The sequence below is a fragment of the Zootoca vivipara genome, chromosome 2, assembly GCF_965207765.1.
Source record: "Zootoca vivipara chromosome 2, rZooViv2.hap1.1, whole genome shotgun sequence".
NCBI lineage: Eukaryota > Metazoa > Chordata > Lepidosauria > Squamata > Lacertidae > Zootoca > Zootoca vivipara.
Window position 1 is genome coordinate 4310407 of NC_142584.1, and position 23109 is coordinate 4333515.

Sequence of the window (23109 nt, forward strand, 5' to 3'; positions counted from 1 at the left end):
TTTGACTTTCTGGTTATATAAATAGCTCATTCGTCCCCCTGCTGCGAGGCATAGCAGTTGGTGGGGGCAGCTGTTATATTTGCGCATCTGAGTTATCTACAATATTAGTCATAAATAAATAAAATAAAATAGAATAAATACATAAATATATAATTAATAATATATATAGGGAAATAATAAATAAGGAATAATAATAAATAAATAAGTAAATTACAAATAATAATAAGAATAAGAATAATAATAGTAATACAGTGAATAATAACCCAGTGCAGGTAATAAGCTAAATACATAACTTGGTTGAGCTGCATTCTGATAATGGCACCCAAGCGCGTGCGAGGTACGGCCCCCTCAAAGAATCCTGCGGCACAGGACAAGACTGAGGCCTTGGCACGTGTGGTCTCCACACTTCAGAAAACCCAGCTGGATGTTTGCAAACAACTGGCGGCCATTGCAAAATCCCTGGCTCCCACGGCCGAGGCCACACAGGACGATCCTCGTGAGTCGCAGGAGGAGCCTGCCGAGTCTCAGGATTGTATCCTAGACACTTGCTTTTCGGAGGGCGGGTCGCCGGGCACCTCGGCCTCCTTATTTGCCAGTTCTAGCTCCGAGCGTGGTAGCTATGCGAGCCAGGCCCCACGGACACGGGGGCAGAAGGCGCGCTCCAATGCGCCCAACGCCCAAAGTCTGGGGGCCGGGGCTCAAACAACAGGCTCGCCCGGGCAGTCCACACAGTCTATTGCAGGTCTCCAGGGGGCCCAGCCCGCGCAACCAGCGGTGCAACGGGAAGCTGGGGGTTCCGATACATCAGGGGACGATGACAACTCCAGGTCGGCGAGAAGTGGCGAAGCGGCGTCGCGGGACGAAGAAGAGCGTCATCGAAGCGGAAAGGCGAAGAAGAAAACCGACAAGCGTAAGAGAACTAGGGATGACGACTCCTATGACTCAGGTACGTCCGATTCAGATGGTGAGATCCCAATGGAGGACTATTGGGGGATTGCGGAGGATCAGATGGGTCTTCCTTTGTGGGTGCATAAGAGGAGAGCCAGCACCCATCGTAAGGGATTCAAGGGGACGTTAGAATGGAGGGACGGTGCCTTGATACCAGACTCAAAGTATTCTACCAATTCAGACACAGATATCATTCTAGGATCCCATTTATCAAATAAAACAAGGGAAAAAATCTTGAATGGCGATTTTATTGACATTTTCACCCTTTTACCATTGTCCCATACGCTGGGAAAGGGCGAAAAGAGAAAGGAGTATGGCAGGCGCAGACATAGGACACCGCGGGCTGACCGCACCTTCGAAAATTGGCTGGATGGAATGCATATTTGGATCGCAGTGATAACAGCTGCTTATCCAAAAAGGGCAATGCACCTTATGGCCTATATAGCTGATGTTAGGATGGCCTACAGGATGGCCGGGGAGGCGGCTGCGCTGAATTACGATGAAGACTTCCGTAGGAATGCTTCGCAAAACCCTAAAACCAGGTGGGATCAGCGCCACCAGCATTTTTGGAGCAATCACGTAGTCCCATATGTAGAAAGGAAGCAGACGGATTCACCTAGGTCCGCCAGGTTTGAACCCAAGAGGGACCCGCGACGCAGGGTTTGCTGGGAATATAACAAGGGCCTTTGTCAGCGTCCCAACTGTAAGTACTCCCACGAGTGCGAAAAGTGTTTGGGTCATGTGAGGGACAGGGGATATCGCGAAGTCCCTCCCCTCCTGAGTTCAAGCCCGTCCCCGAGCAAAGGGGAAAGCAGGGAGAGTTCCGATTCCAGTGGGGAAGCAGGAAGTCGTGTCCGAGGCTCAGGCAAGGTAGAGGAGCCAGGGTCCCAGGTGGGACAGGAAGGGGCAAGTAAGGGGGGAAGACCCATCCCCCCAACTCCAGAATTACGCAGGAAGAGGAGGGGCAAGAGGATGGGTCTGCCAAAGCTTTTGTGTTGGAGAAAGACGCGCCAAAAGCCATTAGGAGGTTCTGAAACCGACTGACAACATCACTCCGTGTAAATAGCAATGACTTGAGCACTGTAAATACGCAGCACCAATAAAAGAATAAAATGCAGAGCTGCGTAGCGTCGTTACTCTGAAGTAGTCCACTCCGGCCACTGTGACAGCAACCTCCTAATCATTTTTGGGCTACTTTGGAGTTGCCGGGATGAGCGTGTCAGAGGCGGAGAAGTGGCGGCAGATCGCTGAGCAAGCCCAGCTAGAACTGCAACAGCTGTCGCTGCAGGCGCAGGGAGAATTGAAGGCAGCTAAAGAGGAGACTAAGAAGGTCCAGGACGACCGGCTACAACTTGCGGAACAGGTGAGAGAGCTCCAGGAAAAAGAGCAGCATTTAAGGGCGGTGGCGGTAGACCTCCAAAACAAGCTGGATGCAGAGAAAAACAAGGCGGGAGGGGCACCCCAAGTCCAAGTGCTGCCAGGAAGGAGAGCCGGGACCCTAGTAAGCAAGTTCAATGGAGACCCGAAGGAGTTCCAGGGCTTTGAGACTGAGATTGTGTATGCTCTTGAGCTGCACCACGATGAGTTCCCTGATGATGAGCACAGAGTAGCGTTTATTGTGGAGCACCTTACAGGGGCGGCCAGGGAGTGGCTAAGACCGTTAATTGCAACAAGGAATCCTTGCATGAAGAATGTCAAACTATTTCTAGAAGGTTTGAAAACGATGTATTCGTCCGATAGTCATATGGACCAGACTAAGGAGGAACTTCATAATTTACGCCAAGGAAATATGACAGTTCGCGCGTATTGGGCGAAATTCACCATGCTGGTGCACAGATTGGGGTGGGATCTGCAGTCGGCCCCAATGCAAGCGGCGTTTTACTTGGGGTTGCATGAGGAGGTGAAGGATGAGCTCTCGAGAGGTCCAAAGCCCAGTAATATGGATCAACTGAGCAAAGCGGCTCTGGCGGTGGGGGTGAGGCAGGAATCCAGATGGAGCGACAAGCAAGCAACGCGCGCAAAGCGGGCTTGGTTCCCACGGTCGCAGGAGAAGCCACTCCCTCAACAACCCTTTCAAGCCACGCCTGGGGCCAGTCAGGACCAGGAACCCATGCAGATTGATAGAGCGCGCGCGCGGGCTTTTCAAACCCCAGCGGCGCCAAGACGCAAGGAGGGAAGGGGTGGGAATTGCTTTCTCTGCAACTCCCCCCAGCATCTCGTCAGAGACTGCCCACATCGCAGGGAGTGGCAAGGAAAGGCGGGAACGGTTGTGCCCTCCCCCACTGACGCAGCACCACAGCAGGGAAACGGGAAAGCCTGGCTGCAGGAGACAAGGGGCGGCAGCCAGGCACAGTCAGCAGACAACAGCCCCAGCCCACCCACCCGCACAGAGAGGAGCAGAGCCAGCCCACCCCTCCCAGAGCAGGAGTGGTTCTAGAAGTGACGCTCACGCTCCCTAATGGCTATCCCCTGACAGTCCTCGCCTTAATTGACAGTGGGGCGTCAGCGAACTTCTTCTCGAGGAACTTTGCAGAAGAGCACCAGATCCAGCTTCTGCAGCTGGATTTTCCTCTGCACGTGGCAACCATTGACGGCAGAGAGCTGCTGGGAGGGGCCATCACTCATCAAACCCCCCCCATGAGAATGATGGTTGGAAGGCACTCAGAGACACTGGCATTCAACGTCACCACCATCTCAGACCCCCCAATCGTTTTGGGCATGAGCTGGCTGGCGCGCCACGACCCCTCCATAAGTTGGCATCAGAGATGCATCACTTTTGGATCGGACTTTTGCCTGGAACATTGCATGCAGCACCAACCAGGGGAGGGGCCTCCGATAGCCACGGTGGCCACCATGCACGTCAAAGGGGGTGAGGCGATACCCAAACCATACTGGGACCTGCAGGAGGTCTTCAGTGAAGCGGAGTCCGACCACCTGCCCCCACACAGGCCTTTTGACTGCCAGATCAACCTGGTGCCTGGGGCAACTATACCCCCAGCCAAGCTGTACGCCATGTCAGACCAGGAACTGGAGGATCTGCGCGCTTTTATCGACAAGAACCTCAAGCGGGGGTTCATCAGAGAAAGCAAGGCAGCAGGGGGCAGCCCGGTCTTCTGGGTGGACAAGAAAGACACGCAACAGCGCCGTCTTGTGGTGGATTTTAGACGGCTGAATTCGGTGACAGAGCCAGTGGCTTTCCCCATGCCAAGAGTGGATGATCTCCTGACAGCGGCACGCAGGGGCAAGATTTTCACCAAGCTAGACCTGAGGGGGGCGTACAACTTGATCAGGATCCGGGAAGGCGATGAGTGGAAAACCACGATGTTCACGCCTCTGGGCTCTTTTGAATATCTGGTGATGCCCTTCGGGTTGCAAGGGGGCTCAGCATGCTTCCAGGCCTTCATGCACCACGTCCTGGGGTCCCTACTCTTCAGGAAATGCTTGGTCTTTCTGGATGACATCCTTATTTACTCCAACGACCCAGTGCAGCACGTGAAGGACGTCAGGGAGGTGTTACAGCGCCTGAAGGAGAACCACCTGTATGTGAAGCTGGAGAAGTGCAAGTTTCACACCAAGGAGGTGGACTTCCTGGGCTACAAGCTATCAGACAAGGGGCTAGCGATGGACAAGGACAAGGTGCAGACCATCCTGGACTGGCACAGCCCCAGGACGCGCAAAGATGCCCAACGCCTACTAGGCTTTGCCAACTTCTACAGGAAGTTCATCAAGAACTTCTCTCGAGTTACGGCTCCCATCACTGACTGCCTGAGAGGCAAGCAGAAGTTCAGGTGGACACCAGAGGCGCAAGCAGCGTTCGAAAGCCTCAAGAGGGTGTTCGCCTCAGACCAGAACCTGTTCCACGTGGTTCAGGACGCGCCCCTACGCATTGAAACAGATGCTTCTGATAAGGCTGTGGGCGCCATTTTGTTGCAACTGGACGCCAACAGAGAGTGGAGACCCTGTGCCTTCTTCTCCAGGAAGTTGACCCAGCCCGAGCGAAACTACACAGTTTTTGATCGGGAACTTCTTGCGATCCACGCGGCGTTCCAGCACTGGAGACACTTCCTGGTGGGCGCCAAGCACCCCATCCAGGTGTGCACAGACCACAAGAACCTGGAGTTCTGGAGAACTGCCAGGGTGCTCAACCAGCGGCAGATACGGTGGGCGGAGTTCTTCTCGAACTTCAACTTCTCCATACACTACATCCCAGGAGAGCAGAATGTCAGGGCGGATGCCCTCTCCCGCAAGCCAGAGTACATGGAGGAGGAGGCGCCACCAGCCCCAAGGCACATTTTCCCCCCGTCGGCATGGTCCTGCGGAGCAGCAGTGGTGAGCGAGGCAGAACTCACAGCACTGACGGCAGCGGATGAATTTGCCAACCGCATCTTCAGAGAACTGAGAGGGGGGAGGGAGCAGGCAAAAGACTTTGCAGAACGCAGAGGGCTGCTTTTCTACAAGGGTGCGCTGTACCTACCCACCACCCAGCTTCGACGTACGGTCCTCAAGCAGATGCACGACAACCCTACAGCGGGGCATTTTGGAAGGGACAAGACCACTCACCTAGTCATGAGACACTTCTGGTGGCCAGGGGTGAGGGAAGATGTTCGAGACTATGTAAGGGGCTGTACCACCTGCCAGCGGGCGAAGGTGGTCAGAGCAGCGCCACCAGGGTTGCTGGAGCCCTTAGCCACACCACACAGGCCGTGGGAAGTGGTGTCCATGGACTTCATCACAGATCTGCCTTCGTCCAGGGGTAAGACTGCAGTGTTGGTGGTGGTGGACCTCATGTCCAAAATGTGTCACTTTATACCGTGTGCCAGGGCAGTCTCGGCAGAAGAGACAGCCAAACTGTTTGTTGATCACGTTTTCAGACTGCATGGATTACCTTTAAGGGTTATTTCGGATCGTGGCCGCCAATTTGTTTCCAGGTTCTGGCGGCGGCTCATGAACCTCCTGCAGGTGGAGGTCAGCTTGTCGACGGCTAGACACCCGCAGACCAACGGACAAGCGGAGAGGGTCAACGCCATTCTGCAGCAGTACCTGAGATGCTACGTCAGCCAGCGGCAAACGGACTGGGTGGATCGCTTGCCACTAGCAGAATTTGCCTACAACAATGCAGTGCACGTCTCCACAGGGGTGTCGCCCTTTAAGGCCAATTACGGGCGCGACCTCAGATCTTTCCCAGAGAGGGAGAGGGAGGAGGAGGAGGAGGGCCCACAGGCTGAGGATTGGGCAGAGGAACTGGAGACGGTGCACCAGCAGCTCAGAGAACACTTGGAGAGGGCCAAGGAAGCGTACAAAAAGGGGGCAGATCGCCACAGGCGACAAGGGGAGGTCATCAGGGTGGGGGACAAGGTGTGGTTGTCCTCGGAGGGCCTTCCCACCAGAGGGAGGTGCAAAAAGCTGGCACCCAAATGGCTGGGCCCCTTCACGGTCACGCAACAGGTCAACCCGGTGGCATACAGGCTGGCACTGCCAGAGGACATGAGGGTGCATCCAGTGTTTCATAGATCGCTGCTGTCGCCGTACAGGGAAAGCAGCAGGCTTCGAGACAGCGAACAAACCCCCGAGGGAGGGGGGGAGAGGGAAAGCAGGGAGCAACTCAATGAGGCCACGGCCATCCTGGATTCAAGGTGGGGGGTGGGGGGCCTGGAGTACCTCATGGCATGGGAGGATGCTCCACCGTCCCAGAATGAATGGGTTCCCGCCACTCAGATACAGGAGGAATTCTTGGTGGAAGAATTTCACGCCCTCTTTCCCCACAGACCCAAGCCCTGGCACATGGAAAGGGAGGGGGAGGAGGAGGAGGCACGGGAGAACAGCTCACCATGGCGCTGGGAAGCGGAGTTTGAGGAACCAGAGGATGAGGTATGGGTGTCGCCAAGATCCACCCAGTCAGAGGAAGGAGCAGATTGGCAAAACATTTTTACCCCCACCAGCTCTGACGCCACGGACTTTTTGGGATTCCCGTCCTCCCAGGCGGAAGGGGGGGGCTCGCAGGACTGGGGGGAGGTGTTCACACCAACGGGCTCGGAGAGCACCGAGTTTTTAGGCTTCCAGTCGTCACCGACACATGGGGGGGGCCTGGGGAGGGGTGAAGGAGAGCTTGGGAGGGGGGTGGATGTGAGGGACAGGGGATATCGCGAAGTCCCTCCCCTCCTGAGTTCAAGCCCGTCCCCGAGCAAAGGGGAAAGCAGGGAGAGTTCCGATTCCAGTGGGGAAGCAGGAAGTCGTGTCCGAGGCTCAGGCAAGGTAGAGGAGCCAGGGTCCCAGGTGGGACAGGAAGGGGCAAGTAAGGGGGGAAGACCCATCCCCCCAACTCCAGAATTACGCAGGAAGAGGAGGGGCAAGAGGATGGGTCTGCCAAAGCTTTTGTGTTGGAGAAAGACGCGCCAAAAGCCATTAGGAGGTTCTGAAACCGACTGACAACATCACTCCGTGTAAATAGCAATGACTTGAGCACTGTAAATACGCAGCACCAATAAAAGAATAAAATGCAGAGCTGCGTAGCGTCGTTACTCTGAAGTAGTCCACTCCGGCCACTGTGACAGGTCAGCACCCGGGAGTTTCGTGTTTTAAAGGGAGGCAGTCCTTTCGGGGCGCCAGGGGCAACTCGCACCAGGGCCCCAGAAATACCTCAGGTACCTCCCAGGGATCAATCTCAGGGACTAATAAATATTAATAGATCACTTGCTCTGGCCCACTCTCCGGTAAAGCTTCACCCTCTGAAATTACTGCTTGACTGTTACCCCAATAGAGATGCAGCTAAATACCTTTGGGAAGGGTTTTCAACAGGTTTCCGAATTCCCGTGCGTACCCCACCTAGCACGGGTGAACCACCCAATCAAAAATCTATTAGGGAAAGACCAGACATAGCCATTAAGAAAATCAACAAGGAAATCTCAGCAGGACGCGTGGCTGGCCCGTTCGCGTCACCACCAATACCTGATCTCCACATCTCCCCATTGGGAATAGTCCCTAAGAAGGCGCCCGGGGAATTCAGGCTCATACACAATCTCTCCCACCCGATAGGCAGGTCAGTCAATGATGGAATACCCCAGGAGCTGTGCACGGTAAAATATGCCTCATTCGATCAGGCGGTGAAGTTAGTAAGGCAATTTGGCAAGGGGGCGTTAATGGCTAAATGTGACATTGAATCAGCTTTTCGCCTACTCCCAGTTCACCCGCGAGACTATAAATGGTTGGGTTTCAGATTCAATGAGGCATATTTCATCGACAAGGCCATGCCGATGGGTTGCTCCGTGGCATGTGCCGCGTTTGAGACTTTTAGCACATTCCTGGACTGGGCCCTGCGCTTTAGGACAGGTCTTCCAGGGGTCTCGCATTATTTGGATGACTTTCTCTTCGTGGCTGCGGCTCGCAGTTCCGAGTGTGCAGGCCTTATGCGGGCCTTCTCAGCTCTCGCAGAGGAATTAGGGGTGCTGTCACAGTGGCCGGAGTGGACTACTTCAGAGTAACGACGCTACGCAGCTCTGCATTTTATTCTTTTATTGGTGCTGCGTATTTACAGTGCTCAAGTCATTGCTATTTACACGGAGCGATGTTGTCAGTCGGTTTCAGAACCTCCTAATGGCTTTTGGCGCGTCTTTCTCCAACACAAAAGCTTTGGCAGACCCATCCTCTTGCCCCTCCTCTTCCTGCGTAATTCTGGAGTTGGGGGGATGGGTCTTCCCCCCTTACTTGCCCCTTCCTGTCCCACCTGGGACCCTGGCTCCTCTACCTTGCCTGAGCCTCGGACACGACTTCCTGCTTCCCCACTGGAATCGGAACTCTCCCTGCTTTCCCCTTTGCTCGGGGACGGGCTTGAACTCAGGAGGGGAGGGACTTCGCGATATCCCCTGTCCCTCACATCCACCCCCCTCCCAAGCTCTCCTTCACCCCTCCCCAGGCCCCCCCATGTGTCGGTGACGACTGGAAGCCTAAAAACTCGGTGCTCTCCGAGCCCGTTGGTGTGAACACCTCCCCCCAGTCCTGCGAGCCCCCCCCTTCCGCCTGGGAGGACGGGAATCCCAAAAAGTCCGTGGCGTCAGAGCTGGTGGGGGTAAAAATGTTTTGCCAATCTGCTCCTTCCTCTGACTGGGTGGATCTTGGCGACACCCATACCTCATCCTCTGGTTCCTCAAACTCCGCTTCCCAGCGCCATGGTGAGCTGTTCTCCCGTGCCTCCTCCTCCTCCCCCTCCCTTTCCATGTGCCAGGGCTTGGGTCTGTGGGGAAAGAGGGCGTGAAATTCTTCCACCAAGAATTCCTCCTGTATCTGAGTGGCGGGGACCCATTCATTCTGGGACGGTGGAGCATCCTCCCATGCCATGAGGTACTCCAGGCCCCCCACCCCCCACCTTGAATCCAGGATGGCCGTGGCCTCATTGAGTTGCTCCCTGCTTTCCCTCTCCCCCCCTCCCTCGGGGGTTTGTTCGCTGTCTCTGAGCCTGCTGCTTTCCCTGTACGGCGACAGCAGCGATCTATGAAACACTGGATGCACCCTCATGTCCTCTGGCAGTGCCAGCCTGTATGCCACCGGGTTGACCTGTTGCGTGACCGTGAAGGGGCCCAGCCATTTGGGTGCCAGCTTTTTGCACCTCCCTCTGGTGGGAAGGCCCTCCGAGGACAACCACACCTTGTCCCCCACCCTGATGACCTCCCCTTGTCGCCTGTGGCGATCTGCCCCCTTTTTGTACGCTTCCTTGGCCCTCTCCAAGTGTTCTCTGAGCTGCTGGTGCACCGTCTCCAGTTCCTCTGCCCAATCCTCAGCCTGTGGGCCCTCCTCCTCCTCCTCCCTCTCCCTCTCTGGGAAAGATCTGAGGTCGCGCCCGTAATTGGCCTTAAAGGGCGACACCCCTGTGGAGACGTGCACTGCATTGTTGTAGGCAAATTCTGCTAGCGGCAAGCGATCCACCCAGTCCGTTTGCCGCTGGCTGACGTAGCATCTCAGGTACTGCTGCAGAATGGCGTTGACCCTCTCCGCTTGTCCGTTGGTCTGCGGGTGTCTAGCCGTCGACAAGCTGACCTCCACCTGCAGGAGGTTCATGAGCCGCCGCCAGAACCTGGAAACAAATTGGCGGCCACGATCCGAAATAACCCTTAAAGGTAATCCATGCAGTCTGAAAATGTGATCAACAAACAGTTTGGCTGTCTCTTCTGCCGAGACTGCCCTGGCACACGGTATAAAGTGACACATTTTGGACATGAGGTCCACCACCACCAACACTGCAGTCTTACCCCTGGACGAAGGCAGATCTGTGATGAAGTCCATGGACACCACTTCCCACGGCCTGTGTGGTGTGGCTAAGGGCTCCAGCAACCCTGGTGGCGCTGCTCTGACCACCTTCGCCCGCTGGCAGGTGGTACAGCCCCTTACATAGTCTCGAACATCTTCCCTCACCCCTGGCCACCAGAAGTGTCTCATGACTAGGTGAGTGGTCTTGTCCCTTCCAAAATGCCCCGCTGTAGGGTTGTCGTGCATCTGCTTGAGGACCGTACGTCGAAGCTGGGTGGTGGGTAGGTACAGCGCACCCTTGTAGAAAAGCAGCCCTCTGCGTTCTGCAAAGTCTTTTGCCTGCTCCCTCCCCCCTCTCAGTTCTCTGAAGATGCGGTTGGCAAATTCATCCGCTGCCGTCAGTGCTGTGAGTTCTGCCTCGCTCACCACTGCTGCTCCGCAGGACCATGCCGACGGGGGGAAAATGTGCCTTGGGGCTGGTGGCGCCTCCTCCTCCATGTACTCTGGCTTGCGGGAGAGGGCATCCGCCCTGACATTCTGCTCTCCTGGGATGTAGTGTATGGAGAAGTTGAAGTTCGAGAAGAACTCCGCCCACCGTATCTGCCGCTGGTTGAGCACCCTGGCAGTTCTCCAGAACTCCAGGTTCTTGTGGTCTGTGCACACCTGGATGGGGTGCTTGGCGCCCACCAGGAAGTGTCTCCAGTGCTGGAACGCCGCGTGGATCGCAAGAAGTTCCCGATCAAAAACTGTGTAGTTTCGCTCGGGCTGGGTCAACTTCCTGGAGAAGAAGGCACAGGGTCTCCACTCTCTGTTGGCGTCCAGTTGCAACAAAATGGCGCCCACAGCCTTATCAGAAGCATCTGTTTCAATGCGTAGGGGCGCGTCCTGAACCACGTGGAACAGGTTCTGGTCTGAGGCGAACACCCTCTTGAGGCTTTCGAACGCTGCTTGCGCCTCTGGTGTCCACCTGAACTTCTGCTTGCCTCTCAGGCAGTCAGTGATGGGAGCCGTAACTCGAGAGAAGTTCTTGATGAACTTCCTGTAGAAGTTGGCAAAGCCTAGTAGGCGTTGGGCATCTTTGCGCGTCCTGGGGCTGTGCCAGTCCAGGATGGTCTGCACCTTGTCCTTGTCCATTGCCAGCCCCTTGTCTGACAGCTTGTAGCCCAGGAAGTCCACCTCCTTGGTGTGAAACTTGCACTTCTCCAGCTTCACATACAGGTGGTTCTCCTTCAGGCGCTGTAACACCTCCCTGACGTCCTTCACGTGCTGCACCGGGTCGTTGGAGTAAATAAGGATGTCATCCAGAAAGACCAAGCATTTCCTGAAGAGTAGGGACCCCAGGACGTGGTGCATGAAGGCCTGGAAGCATGCTGAGCCCCCTTGCAACCCGAAGGGCATCACCAGATATTCAAAAGAGCCCAGAGGCGTGAACATCGTGGTTTTCCACTCATCGCCTTCCCGGATCCTGATCAAGTTGTACGCCCCCCTCAGGTCTAGCTTGGTGAAAATCTTGCCTCTGCGTGCCGCTGTCAGGAGATCATCCACTCTGGGCATGGGGAAAGCCACTGGCTCTGTCACCGAATTCAGCCGTCTAAAATCCACCACAAGACGGCGCTGTTGCGTGTCTTTCTTGTCCACCCAGAAGACCGGGCTGCCCCCTGCTGCCTTGCTTTCTCTGATGAACCCCCGCTTGAGGTTCTTGTCGATAAAAGCGCGCAGATCCTCCAGTTCCTGGTCTGACATGGCGTACAGCTTGGCTGGGGGTATAGTTTCCCCAGGCACCAGGTTGATCTGGCAGTCAAAAGGCCTGTGTGGGGGCAGGTGGTCGGACTCCGCTTCACTGAAGACCTCCTGCAGGTCCCAGTATGGTTTGGGTATCGCCTCACCCCCTTTGACGTGCATGGTGGCCACCGTGGCTATCGGAGGCCCCTCCCCTGGTTGGTGCTGCATGCAATGTTCCAGGCAAAAGTCCGATCCAAAAGTGATGCATCTCTGATGCCAACTTATGGAGGGGTCGTGGCGCGCCAGCCAGCTCATGCCCAAAACGATTGGGGGGTCTGAGATGGTGGTGACGTTGAATGCCAGTGTCTCTGAGTGCCTTCCAACCGTCATTCTCATGGGGGGGGGTTTGATGAGTGATGGCCCCTCCCAGCAGCTCTCTGCCGTCAATGGTTGCCACGTGCAGAGGAAAATCCAGCTGCAGAAGCTGGATCTGGTGCTCTTCTGCAAAGTTTCTCGAGAAGAAGTTGGCTGAGGCACCACTGTCAATTAGGGCGAGGACCGTCAATGGATAGCCATTTGGGAGCGTGAGCGTCACTTCTAGAACCACTCCTGCTCTGGGAGGGGTGGGCTGGCTCTGCTCCTCTCTGTGCGGGTGGGTGGGCTGGGGCTGTTGTCTGCTGACTGTGCCTGGCTGCCGCCCCTTGTCTCCTGCAGCCAGGCTTTCCCGTTTCCCTGCTGTGGTGCTGCGTCAGTGGGGGAGGGCACAACCGTTCCCGCCTTTCCTTGCCACTCCCTGCGATGTGGGCAGTCTCTGACGAGATGCTGGGGGGAGTTGCAGAGAAAGCAATTCCCACCCCTTCCCTCCTTGCGTCTTGGCGCCGCTGGGGTTTGAAAAGCCCCCGCGCGCGCGCTATCAATCTGCATGGGTTCCTGGTCCTGACTGGCCCCAGGCGTGGCTTGAAAGGGTTGTTGAGGGAGTGGCTTCTCCTGCGACCGTGGGAACCAAGCCCGCTTTGCGCGCGTTGCTTGCTTGTCGCTCCATCTGGATTCCTGCCTCACCCCCACCGCCAGAGCCGCTTTGCTCAGTTGATCCATATTACTGGGCTTTGGACCTCTCGAGAGCTCATCCTTCACCTCCTCATGCAACCCCAAGTAAAACGCCGCTTGCATTGGGGCAGACTCCAGATCCCACCCCAATCTGTGCACCAGCATGGTGAATTTCGCCCAATACGCGCGAACTGTCATATTTCCTTGGCGTAAATTATGAAGTTCCTCCTTAGTCTGGTCCATATGACTATCGGACGAATACATCGTTTTCAAACCTTCTAGAAATAGTTTGACATTCTTCATGCAAGGATTCCTTGTTGCAATTAACGGTCTTAGCCACTCCCTGGCCGCCCCTGTAAGGTGCTCCACAATAAACGCTACTCTGTGCTCATCATCAGGGAACTCATCGTGGTGCAGCTCAAGAGCATACACAATCTCAGTCTCAAAGCCCTGAAACTCCTTCGGGTCTCCATTGAACTTGCTTACTAGGGTCCCGGCTCTCCTTCCTGGCAGCACTTGGACTTGGGGTGCCCCTCCCGCCTTGTTTTTCTCTGCATCCAGCTTGTTTTGGAGGTCTACCGCCACCGCCCTTAAATGCTGCTCTTTTTCCTGGAGCTCTCTCACCTGTTCCGCAAGTTGTAGCCGGTCGTCCTGGACCTTCTTAGTCTCCTCTTTAGCTGCCTTCAATTCTCCCTGCGCCTGCAGCGACAGCTGTTGCAGTTCTAGCTGGGCTTGCTCAGCGATCTGCCGCCACTTCTCCGCCTCTGACACGCTCATCCCGGCAACTCCAAAGTAGCCCAAAAATGATTAGGAGGTTGCTGTCACAGTGGCCGGAGTGGACTACTTCAGAGTAACGACGCTACGCAGCTCTGCATTTTATTCTTTTATTGGTGCTGCGTATTTACAGTGCTCAAGTCATTGCTATTTACACGGAGCGATGTTGTCAGTCGGTTTCAGAACCTCCTAATGGCTTTTGGCGCGTCTTTCTCCAACACAAAAGCTTTGGCAGACCCATCCTCTTGCCCCTCCTCTTCCTGCGTAATTCTGGAGTTGGGGGGATGGGTCTTCCCCCCTTACTTGCCCCTTCCTGTCCCACCTGGGACCCTGGCTCCTCTACCTTGCCTGAGCCTCGGACACGACTTCCTGCTTCCCCACTGGAATCGGAACTCTCCCTGCTTTCCCCTTTGCTCGGGGACGGGCTTGAACTCAGGAGGGGAGGGACTTCGCGATATCCCCTGTCCCTCACAGGTGCCATTGGCTGCTGAAAAAAACGAAGGTCCCGTCTCACGCCTTACGTACTTAGGCATAGAACTGGACACGGTTGCGCAAACCTCACGCCTGCCGTCTGAAAAACTACTTGCCCTCAAAGAGACCATTAGGCAACTCATTCCCCTTAAAAAACTTACCCTTAGGCAAATGCAATCTCTGCTAGGACACCTCAACTTTGCCTGCAGGGTTATTTCACCTGGTCGCCCATTCTGCCGGCGCCTAGCTAGGCTCACAGTAGGCCTAACCAAACCTTTTCATAGGAAGCGGCTCCCTCGCGGGGTCAAGGCCGACCTTGAATCCTGGCTGGTGTTTCTTGAGAACTACAACGGGGTGTCATTATGGCAGGACACCATGTTGCTGCGGGCTGATTTCCAAGTGCAATCCGACGCGGCAGGTGCTTTAGGTTTCGGGGTCTACTTCAGAGGTAAATGGTGCTCGCAGCGTTGGCCGGCCAGCTGGCAGGGTACAGACATCACACGCGACTTAACATTCTTAGAATTTTTTCCTATAGTAGTAGCCGTGCACTTATGGTCCGAAGAATTCAGGAACCGACGGGTCTGCTTCAGAACCGACAACCAGGCGGTGGTCAGCGTCCTATCTAGGCAATCCACGCGGTCGATGAGGGTGTCCTCCCTCCTACGCCACTTCGTGTTACTCAGTTTGCAGTTGAATATGCATTTTTCTGCCAAATTTGTGCCAGGGGTCAATAATAATATCGCAGATGCTCTGTCTCGCTTCCAGATGGATCGCTTCCGATCGTTGGCACCGGAGGCAAGCCAGTCGCCGGAGCCGTTCCCGGAACATCTATGGAACCTTGGGAGCGAGAGATCCTAAAGGGAGTATTAGCTTCCGTTGCCCCGTCTACACTGAGTTCGTATAAACGGGCTTGGTCAGACTTCACTAAGTTCAGGCAGAGAGAGTCCACTGCTTCCCTTCTGGGCCCACCTACCCCGGAGGAGGTCATGCAGTATGTAGTGCACTTGAGGAACCTGGGGCGCGCACCAAAGACTCTCAACATTCACACAGCAGCCATCACATTCTTTTCAAAATCACTCTATTTTACAGACCCCTGTGACAATTTCCATTTGCGTAGAGCTATGGAGGGCTGGCGCAGGCTCCAGCCGCCTGCCAGCGACCCTAGGCGACCCATTACCTTTGACATGTTGGCTCAGGTACACAGGCAGTTGAGGTCCCTCTGTTGGTCCAAATTTGAGGCGCGTCTATTCTCCGCAGCTTTTTCTATAGCGTACTTCGGAGCGCTAAGAGTGGGCGAGGTAGTATGCGAGGACTCCCCCCAGGGCATCACACGCGGCATACTCATGCAGGACGTGTCACTGGCTGACTCCCAAATGCAGGTGTTCATACGGTGTTCCAAAACGGACCAGAGGGGTAGGGGCGCGACTATTAAGCTCCCCGCCACTGGTACCCCAGGTCCATGTCCGGTCAAAGATACAAGACGGTTTCTTTATCTCCGGCCCCCCGGCCCAGGCCCATTGCTTATCCACCAGGATGGCGCCAGGCTCACACGCCACCAATTTACCAGGGTTCTGCGCAAGGCCATTGCCTCCTGCGGCTATAATCCCAATGAATTCTCTGCTCACTCTTTTAGGATTGGCGCGGCTACGTCAGCCATGCATTTGGGCCTTTCATCCGAGAGAATTCAGGACTTGGGGAGGTGGAAATCGAATGCGTACAGAAGGTATATTCGTACGTAGCGTCGACGCGGTGGCCTGGCTGATCCCCGGTTGTCATTCTTTATTTTCAGGTTCTCGGATCGTGCGGGTCTGGATAGCCGGGCATAGCATAGTCCATTGGGCTCGGGAAAGGGCCATCGAGGTGGGCCTGGGGAACAGGCTGGGCCTTCCAGAATTCGTTCAGGTGTCTTGGATTGCGAGGAGAGGCATGCTGTGGGACGAGTTGCTGCCGGCAATACAAAATCGGGCTGCTTCACTCGGCTACCCTGACCTACTGGTGGTCCAGCTTGGAGAGAATGACCTTGCCTATCGCAATGCCGTGGACTTAAAATTGCAAATATTCAGAGATTTTGATACCCTTTTGGACTCCTGCCCGAGGATGACGCTGCTTTGGTCCTCCTTGCTTGAGAGGCGCAGTTGGCGCGATGGACGTTGCCCTATCGCCCTGAACAGAGCCAGACGGCTCCTGAATTCCTTCGTGATCCGCAGAGTCCTGTCTTTGAATGGACGTGCCATTTCGCATCCAGCTTTAAAACAGAGTGAAGCAGCCCTTTATCGTTATGATGGTGTTCATCTGTCGCCCAGAGGGAATGATGTTTGGCTTGAGAACGTAATAATGGGAATCAAAGATTGGTTACGTGTTAGAGAATTTAATTAGGTGAATAAGAGAGGAGGATCACGGCCTCTTTAACAATATAAGAAGTCCCTAAATAATCCAATTAATCTCAATTATTGGTTAAGGCATGCGAGCGGATTGGCGGCGAGCCTGGGGGGGCTCGAGTGGCGGTTAGGTGTTGGAAATTTGCATAACAATAGATGGAGGAGGGGCAGATTACGTCAACGACTGCCCAAATTTGGAGAAGTAATTCCGTTAAAGGATTCCGGGGGCGTCGCTTGGTCCTGAGCCTGGAGTTGCCTGGGCCGTAGGGCACGCCCCTTCGGTGGCCACAGGAGGAGCTCTAGTAGATCTACATCGCGGGGCTCCTTTCTGGTGGTTAACTTCTCAAGGACTCCAACACACGGGTTGGAGTCGGATATAGTCTGGTAGGTTCCAACGCCTAAGCCAATTCCGCTCAACATGCTTATTAATAAAGTTGTGGCCTTAACCACCCAATTAAATCTTAATCTCTGTGTCACGAGTCTTGATTATGTGGGAAGGAGGGACATTGCCACACAAAGCCACTTCCGCGCCTGCGACGGAAGTGGCGTTGTGGGCCGACCGACTGCACCACCGCGTAGGGGCTGCGAGTTCAGCCCCTACGCGATGGTGGCTTCCCGCCTACGTCATCCCCGACCAGCCAATGGGAACGGTCGGGGTGGAGCCGCCGGATTTAAAGCTCCCCGCAGGCGGGAAGCCGACCTCTTTTCTCCCTTGTTCGCCGGAGCGAACAGTTCACCCGCCCACCCACCCCTTAAAAAGAGGTAAGGGGACGCTGCTATGGACGGAGTCGGTTGCCTGGTTAGTCAGCGAGCCGGGTAGGACTTTTCCCATACTGGGCTAGCCATGATGGGTTTTTCGCCTACCCCGTAGCATGTCGTCACAACTTAGGTTAGGCGGTTAGGCGTTGGAAATTTGCATAACAATAGATGGAGGAGGGGCAGATTACGTCAACGACTGCCCAAATTTGGAGAAGTAATTCCGTTAAAGGATTCCGGGGGCGTCGCTTGGTCCTGAGCCTGGAGTTGCCTGGGCCGTAGGGCATGCCCCTTCGGTGGCCACAGGAGGAGCTCTAGTAGATCTACATCGCGGGGCTCCTTTCTGGTGGTTAACTTCTCAAGGACTCCAACACACGGGTTGGAGTCGGATATAGTCTGGTAGGTTCCAACGCCTAAGCCAATTCCGCTCAACATGCTTATTAATAAAGTTGTGGCCTTAACCACCCAATTAAATCTTAATCTCTGTGTCACGAGTCTTGATTATGTGGGAAGGAGGGACATTGCCACACAATGCATAGATAGAAGGCAAATAAGCGTTCCATGGCTTTATTTCGCTTAGTTGCTTACTCTTGAGTAGAACTGCATATTCACTCCAGGAATAAGCACCTTTGTAAAATGAGTCAAATTGATGCAGAACACATTGTTGGAGTGTCAGAATGCATAGATAGAAGGCAAATAAGCGTTCCATGGCTTAATTTCGCTTAGTTGCTTACTCTTGAGTAGAACTGCATGTTCACTCCAGAAATAAGCATCTTTGTAAAATGAGTCAAATTGATGCAGAACACATTGTTGGAGTGTCAGAACGCATAGATAGAAGGCAAATAAGTGTTCCATGGCTTTATTTCGCTTAGTTGCTTACTCTTGAGTAGAACTGCATATTCACTCCAGGAATAAGCACCTTTGTAAAATGAGTCAAATTGAAGCAGAACACATTGTTGGAGTGTCAGAATTCATAGATAGAAGGCAAATAAGCGTTCCATGGCTTTATTTCGCATAGTTGCTTACTCTTGAGTGGAACTGCATATTCACTCCAGGAATAAGCACCTTTGTAAAATGAGTCAAATTGAAGCAGAACACATTGTTGGAGTGTCAGAATGCATAGATAGAAGGCAAATAAGCGTTCCATGGCTTTATTTCGCATAGTTGCTTACTCTTGAGTAGAACTGCATATTCACTTCAGGAATAAGCACCTTTGTAAAATGAGTCAAATTGAAGCAGAACACATTGTTGGAGTGTCAGAATGCATAGATAGAAGGCAAATAAGCGTTCCATGGCTTTATTTCGCTTAGTTGCTTACTCTTGAGTAGAACTGCATATTCACTCCAGGAATAAGCACCTTTGTAAAATGAGTCAAATTGAAGCAGAACACATTGTTGGAGTGTCAGAATGCATAGATAGAAGGCAAATAAGCGTTCCATGGCTTTATTTCGCTTAGTTGCTTACTCTTGAGTAGAACTGCATATTCACTCCAGGAATAAGCACCTTTGTAAAATGAGTCAAATTGATGCAGAACACATTGTTGGAGTGTCAGAATGCATAGATAGAAGGCAAATAAGCGTTCCATGGCTTTATTTCGCATAGTTGCTTACTCTTGAGTAGAACTGCATATTCACTCCAGGAATAAGCACCTTTGTAAAATGAGTCAAATTGAAGCAGAACACATTGTTGGAGTGTCAGAATTCATAGATAGAAGGCAAATAAGCGTTCCATGGCTTTATTTCGCATAGTTGCTTACTCTTGAGTAGAACTGCATATTCACTCCAGGAATAAGCACCTTTGTAAAATGAGTCAAATTGAAGCAGAACACATTGTTGGAGTGTCAGAATGCATAGATAGAAGGCAAATAAGCGTTCCATGGCTTTATTTCGCTTAGTTGCTTACTCTTGAGTAGAACTGCATATTCACTCCAGGAATAAGCACCTTTGTAAAATGAGTCAAATTGAAGCAGAACACATTGTTGGAGTGTCAGAATGCATAGATAGAAGGCAAATAAGCGTTCCATGGCTTTATTTCGCTTAGTTGCTTACTCTTGAGTAGAACTGCATATTCACTCCAGGAATAAGCACCTTTGTAAAATGAGTCAAATTGATGCAGAACACATTGTTGGAGTGTCAGAATGCATAGATAGAAGGCAAATAAGCGTTCCATGGCTTTATTTCGCTTAGTTGCTTACTCTTGAGTAGAACTGCATGTTCACTCCAGAAATAAGCATCTTTGTAAAATGAGTCAAATTGATGCAGAACACATTGTTGGAGTGTCAGAACGCATAGATAGAAGGCAAATAAGCGTTCCATGGCTTTATTTCGCTTAGTTGCTTACTCTTGAGTAGAACTGCATATTCACTCCAGGAATAAGCACCTTTGTAAAATGAGTCAAATTGAAGCAGAACACATTGTTGGAGTGTCAGAATTCATAGATAGAAGGCAAATAAGCGTTCCATGGCTTTATTTCGCATAGTTGCTTACTCTTGAGTAGAACTGCATATTCACTCCAGGAATAAGCACCTTTGTAAAATGAGTCAAATTGAAGCAGAACACATTGTTGGAGTGTCAGAAAGCATAGATAGAAGGCAAATAAGCGTTCCATGGCTTTATTTCGCATAGTTGCTTACTCTTGAGTAGAACTGCATATTCACTTCAGGAATAAGCACCTTTGTAAAATGAGTCAAATTGAAGCAGAACACATTGTTGGAGTGTCAGAATGCATAGATAGAAGGCAAATAAGCGTTCCATGGCTTTATTTCGCTTAGTTGCTTACTCTTGAGTAGAACTGCATATTCACTCCAGGAATAAGCACCTTTGTAAAATGAGTCAAATTGAAGCAGAACACATTGTTGGAGTGTCAGAATGCATAGATAGAAGGCTAATAAGCGTTCCATGGCTTTATTTCGCTTAGTTGCTTACTCTTGAGTAGAACTGCATATTCACTCCAGGAATAAGCACCTTTGTAAAATGAGTCAAATTGATGCAGAACACATTGTTGGAGTGTCAGAATGCATAGATAGAAGGCAAATAAGCGTTCCATGGCTTTATTTTGCTTAGTTGCTTACTCTTGAGTAGAACTGCATGTTCACTCCAGAAATAAGCATCTTTGTAAAATGAGTCAAATTGATGCAGAACACATTGTTGGAGTGTCAGAACGCATAGATAGAAGGCAAATAAGCGTTCCATGGCTTTATTTCGCTTAGTTGCTTACTCTTGAGTAGAACTGCATATTCACTCCAGGAATAAGCACCTTTGTAAAATGAGTCAAATTGAAGCAGAACACATTGTTGGAGTGTCAGAACGCATAGATAGAAGGCAAATAAGCGTTCCATGGCTTTATTTCGCTTAGTTGCTTACTCTTGAGTAGAACTGCATATTCACTCCAGGAATAAGCACCTTTGTAAAATGAGTCAAATTGAAGCAGAACACATTGTTGGAGTGTCAGAATTCATAGATAGAAGGCAAATAAGCGTTCCATGGCTTTATTTCGCATAGTTGCTTACTCTTGAGTAGAACTGCATATTCACTCCAGGAATAAGCACCTTTGTAAAATGAGTCAAATTGAAGCAGAACACATTGTTGGAGTGTCAGAATGCATAGATAGAAGGCAAATAAGCGTTCCATGGCTTTATTTCGCATAGTTGCTTACTCTTGAGTAGAACCGCATATTCACTTCAGGAATAAGCACCTTTGTAAAATGAGTCAAATTGAAGCAGAACACATTGTTGGAGTGTCAGAATGCATAGATAGAAGGCAAATAAGCGTTCCATGGCTTTATTTCGCTTAGTTGCTTACTCTTGAGTAGAACTGCATATTCACTCCAGGAATAAGCACCTTTGTAAAATGAGTCAAATTGAAGCAGAACACATTGTTGGAGTGTCAGAATGCATAGATAGAAGGCAAATAAGCGTTCCATGGCTTTATTTCGCTTAGTTGCTTACTCTTGAGTAGAACTGCATATTCACTCCAGGAATAAGCACCTTTGTAAAATGAGTCAAATTGAAGCAGAACACATTGTTGGAGTGTCAGAATGCATAGATAGAAGGCAAATAAGCGTTCCATGGCTTTATTTCGCTTAGTTGCTTACTCTTGAGTAGAACTGCATATTCACTCCAGGAATAAGCACCTTTGTAAAATGAGTCAAATTGAAGCAGAACACATTGTTGGAGTGTCAGAATGCATAGATAGAAGGCAAATAAGCGTTCCATGGCTTTATTTCGCTTAGTTGCTTACTCTTGAGTAGAACTGCATGTTCACTCCAGAAATAAGCATCTTTGTAAAATGAGTCAAATTGATGCAGAACACATTGTTGGAGTGTCAGAACGCATAGATAGAAGGCAAATAAGCGTTCCATGGCTTTATTTCGCTTAGTTGCTTACTCTTGAGTAGAACTGCATATTCACTCCAGGAATAAGCACCTTTGTAAAATGAGTCAAATTGATGCAGAACACATTGTTGGAGTGTCAGAACGCATAGATAGAAGGCAAATAAGCGTTCCATGGCTGTATTTCGCTTAGTTGCTTACTCTTGAGTAGAACTGCATATTCACTCCAGGAATAAGCACCTTTGTAAAATGAGTCAAATTGAAGCAGAACACATTGTTGGAGTGTCAGAATTCATAGATAGAAGGCAAATAAGCGTTCCATGGCTTTATTTCGCATAGTTGCTTACTCTTGAGTAGAACTGCATATTCACTCCAGGAATAAGCACCTTTGTAAAATGAGTCAAATTGAAGCAGAACACATTGTTGGAGTGTCAGAATGCATAGATAGAAGGCAAATAAGCGTTCCATGGCTTTATTTCGCTTAGTTGCTTACTCTTGAGTAGAACTGCAGATTCACTTCAGGAATAAGCACCTTTGTAAAATGAGTCAAATTGAAGCAGAACACATTGTTGGAGTGTCAGAATGCATAGATAGAAGGCAAATAAGCGTTCCATGGCTTTATTTCGCTTAGTTGCTTACTCTTGAGTAGAACTGCATATTCACTCCAGGAATAAGCACCTTTGTAAAATGAGTCAAATTGAAGCAGAACACATTGTTGGAGTGTCAGAATGCATAGATAGAAGGCAAATAAGCGTTCCATGGCTTTATTTCGCTTAGTTGCTTACTCTTGAGTAGAACTGCATATTCACTCCAGGAATAAGCACCTTTGTAAAATGAGTCAAATTGAAGCAGAACACATTGTTGGAGTGTCAGAATGCATAGATAGAAGGCAAATAAGCGTTCCATGGCTTTATTTCGCTTAGTTGCTTACTCTTGAGTAGAACTGCATATTAACTCCAGGAATAAGCACCTTTGTAAAATGAGTCAAATTGATGCAGAACACATTGTTGGAGTGTCAGAATGCATAGATAGAAGGCAAATAAGCGTTCCATGGCTTTATTTCGCTTAGTTGCTTACTCTTGAGTAGAACTGCATGTTCACTCCAGAAATAAGCATCTTTGTAAAATGAGTCAAATTGAAGCAGAACACATTGTTGGAGTGTCAGAACGCATAGATAGAAGGCAAATAAGCGTTCCATGGCTTTATTTCGCTTAGTTGCTTACTCTTGAGTAGAACTGCATATTCACTCCAGGAATAAGCACCTTTGTAAAATGAGTCAAATTGAAGCAGAACACATTGTTGGAGTGTCAGAATGCATAGATAGAAGGCAAATAAGCGTTCCATGGCTTTATTTCGCTTAGTTGCTTACTCTTGAGTAGAACTGCAGATTCACTTCAGGAATAAGCACCTTTGTAAAATGAGTTAAATTGAAGCAGAACACATTGTT

At 51.3% G+C, this 23109-nt stretch overlaps 1 protein-coding gene across 1 annotated transcript; it reads left to right on the plus strand.

The window, feature by feature from the left end:
* Positions 1–315: 315 nt before the first annotated feature.
* LOC148686696 (uncharacterized) lies at positions 316–17861 on the plus strand. The gene is made up of 4 exons (XM_088664374.1): positions 316–946; positions 1548–1684; positions 7500–8387; positions 14203–17861. The coding sequence occupies exons 1-4, from the start codon at positions 316–318 to the stop codon at positions 15055–15057; spliced, it is 2511 nt and encodes an 836-aa protein (XP_088520500.1). The 3' UTR covers positions 15058–17861.
* The last annotated feature ends 5248 nt before the right edge of the window (positions 17862–23109 follow it).

What these genes read in the sequence shown, in the direction of transcription:
- LOC148686696 (XM_088664374.1), top strand. Translation starts at nt 316, where the DNA reads ATGGCACCCAAGCGCGTGCGAGGTACGGCCCCCTCAAAGAATCCTGCG. An exon ending in CGAGTGCGAAAAGTGTTTGG is followed by an intron (nt 1,685 to 7,499) that starts GTCATGTGAGGG and finishes CCACTGTGACAG; the next exon opens with GTCAGCACCCGGGAGTTTCG. An exon ending in CTCTCGCAGAGGAATTAGGG is followed by an intron (nt 8,388 to 14,202) that starts GTGCTGTCACAG and finishes TGTCCCTCACAG; the next exon opens with GTGCCATTGGCTGCTGAAAA.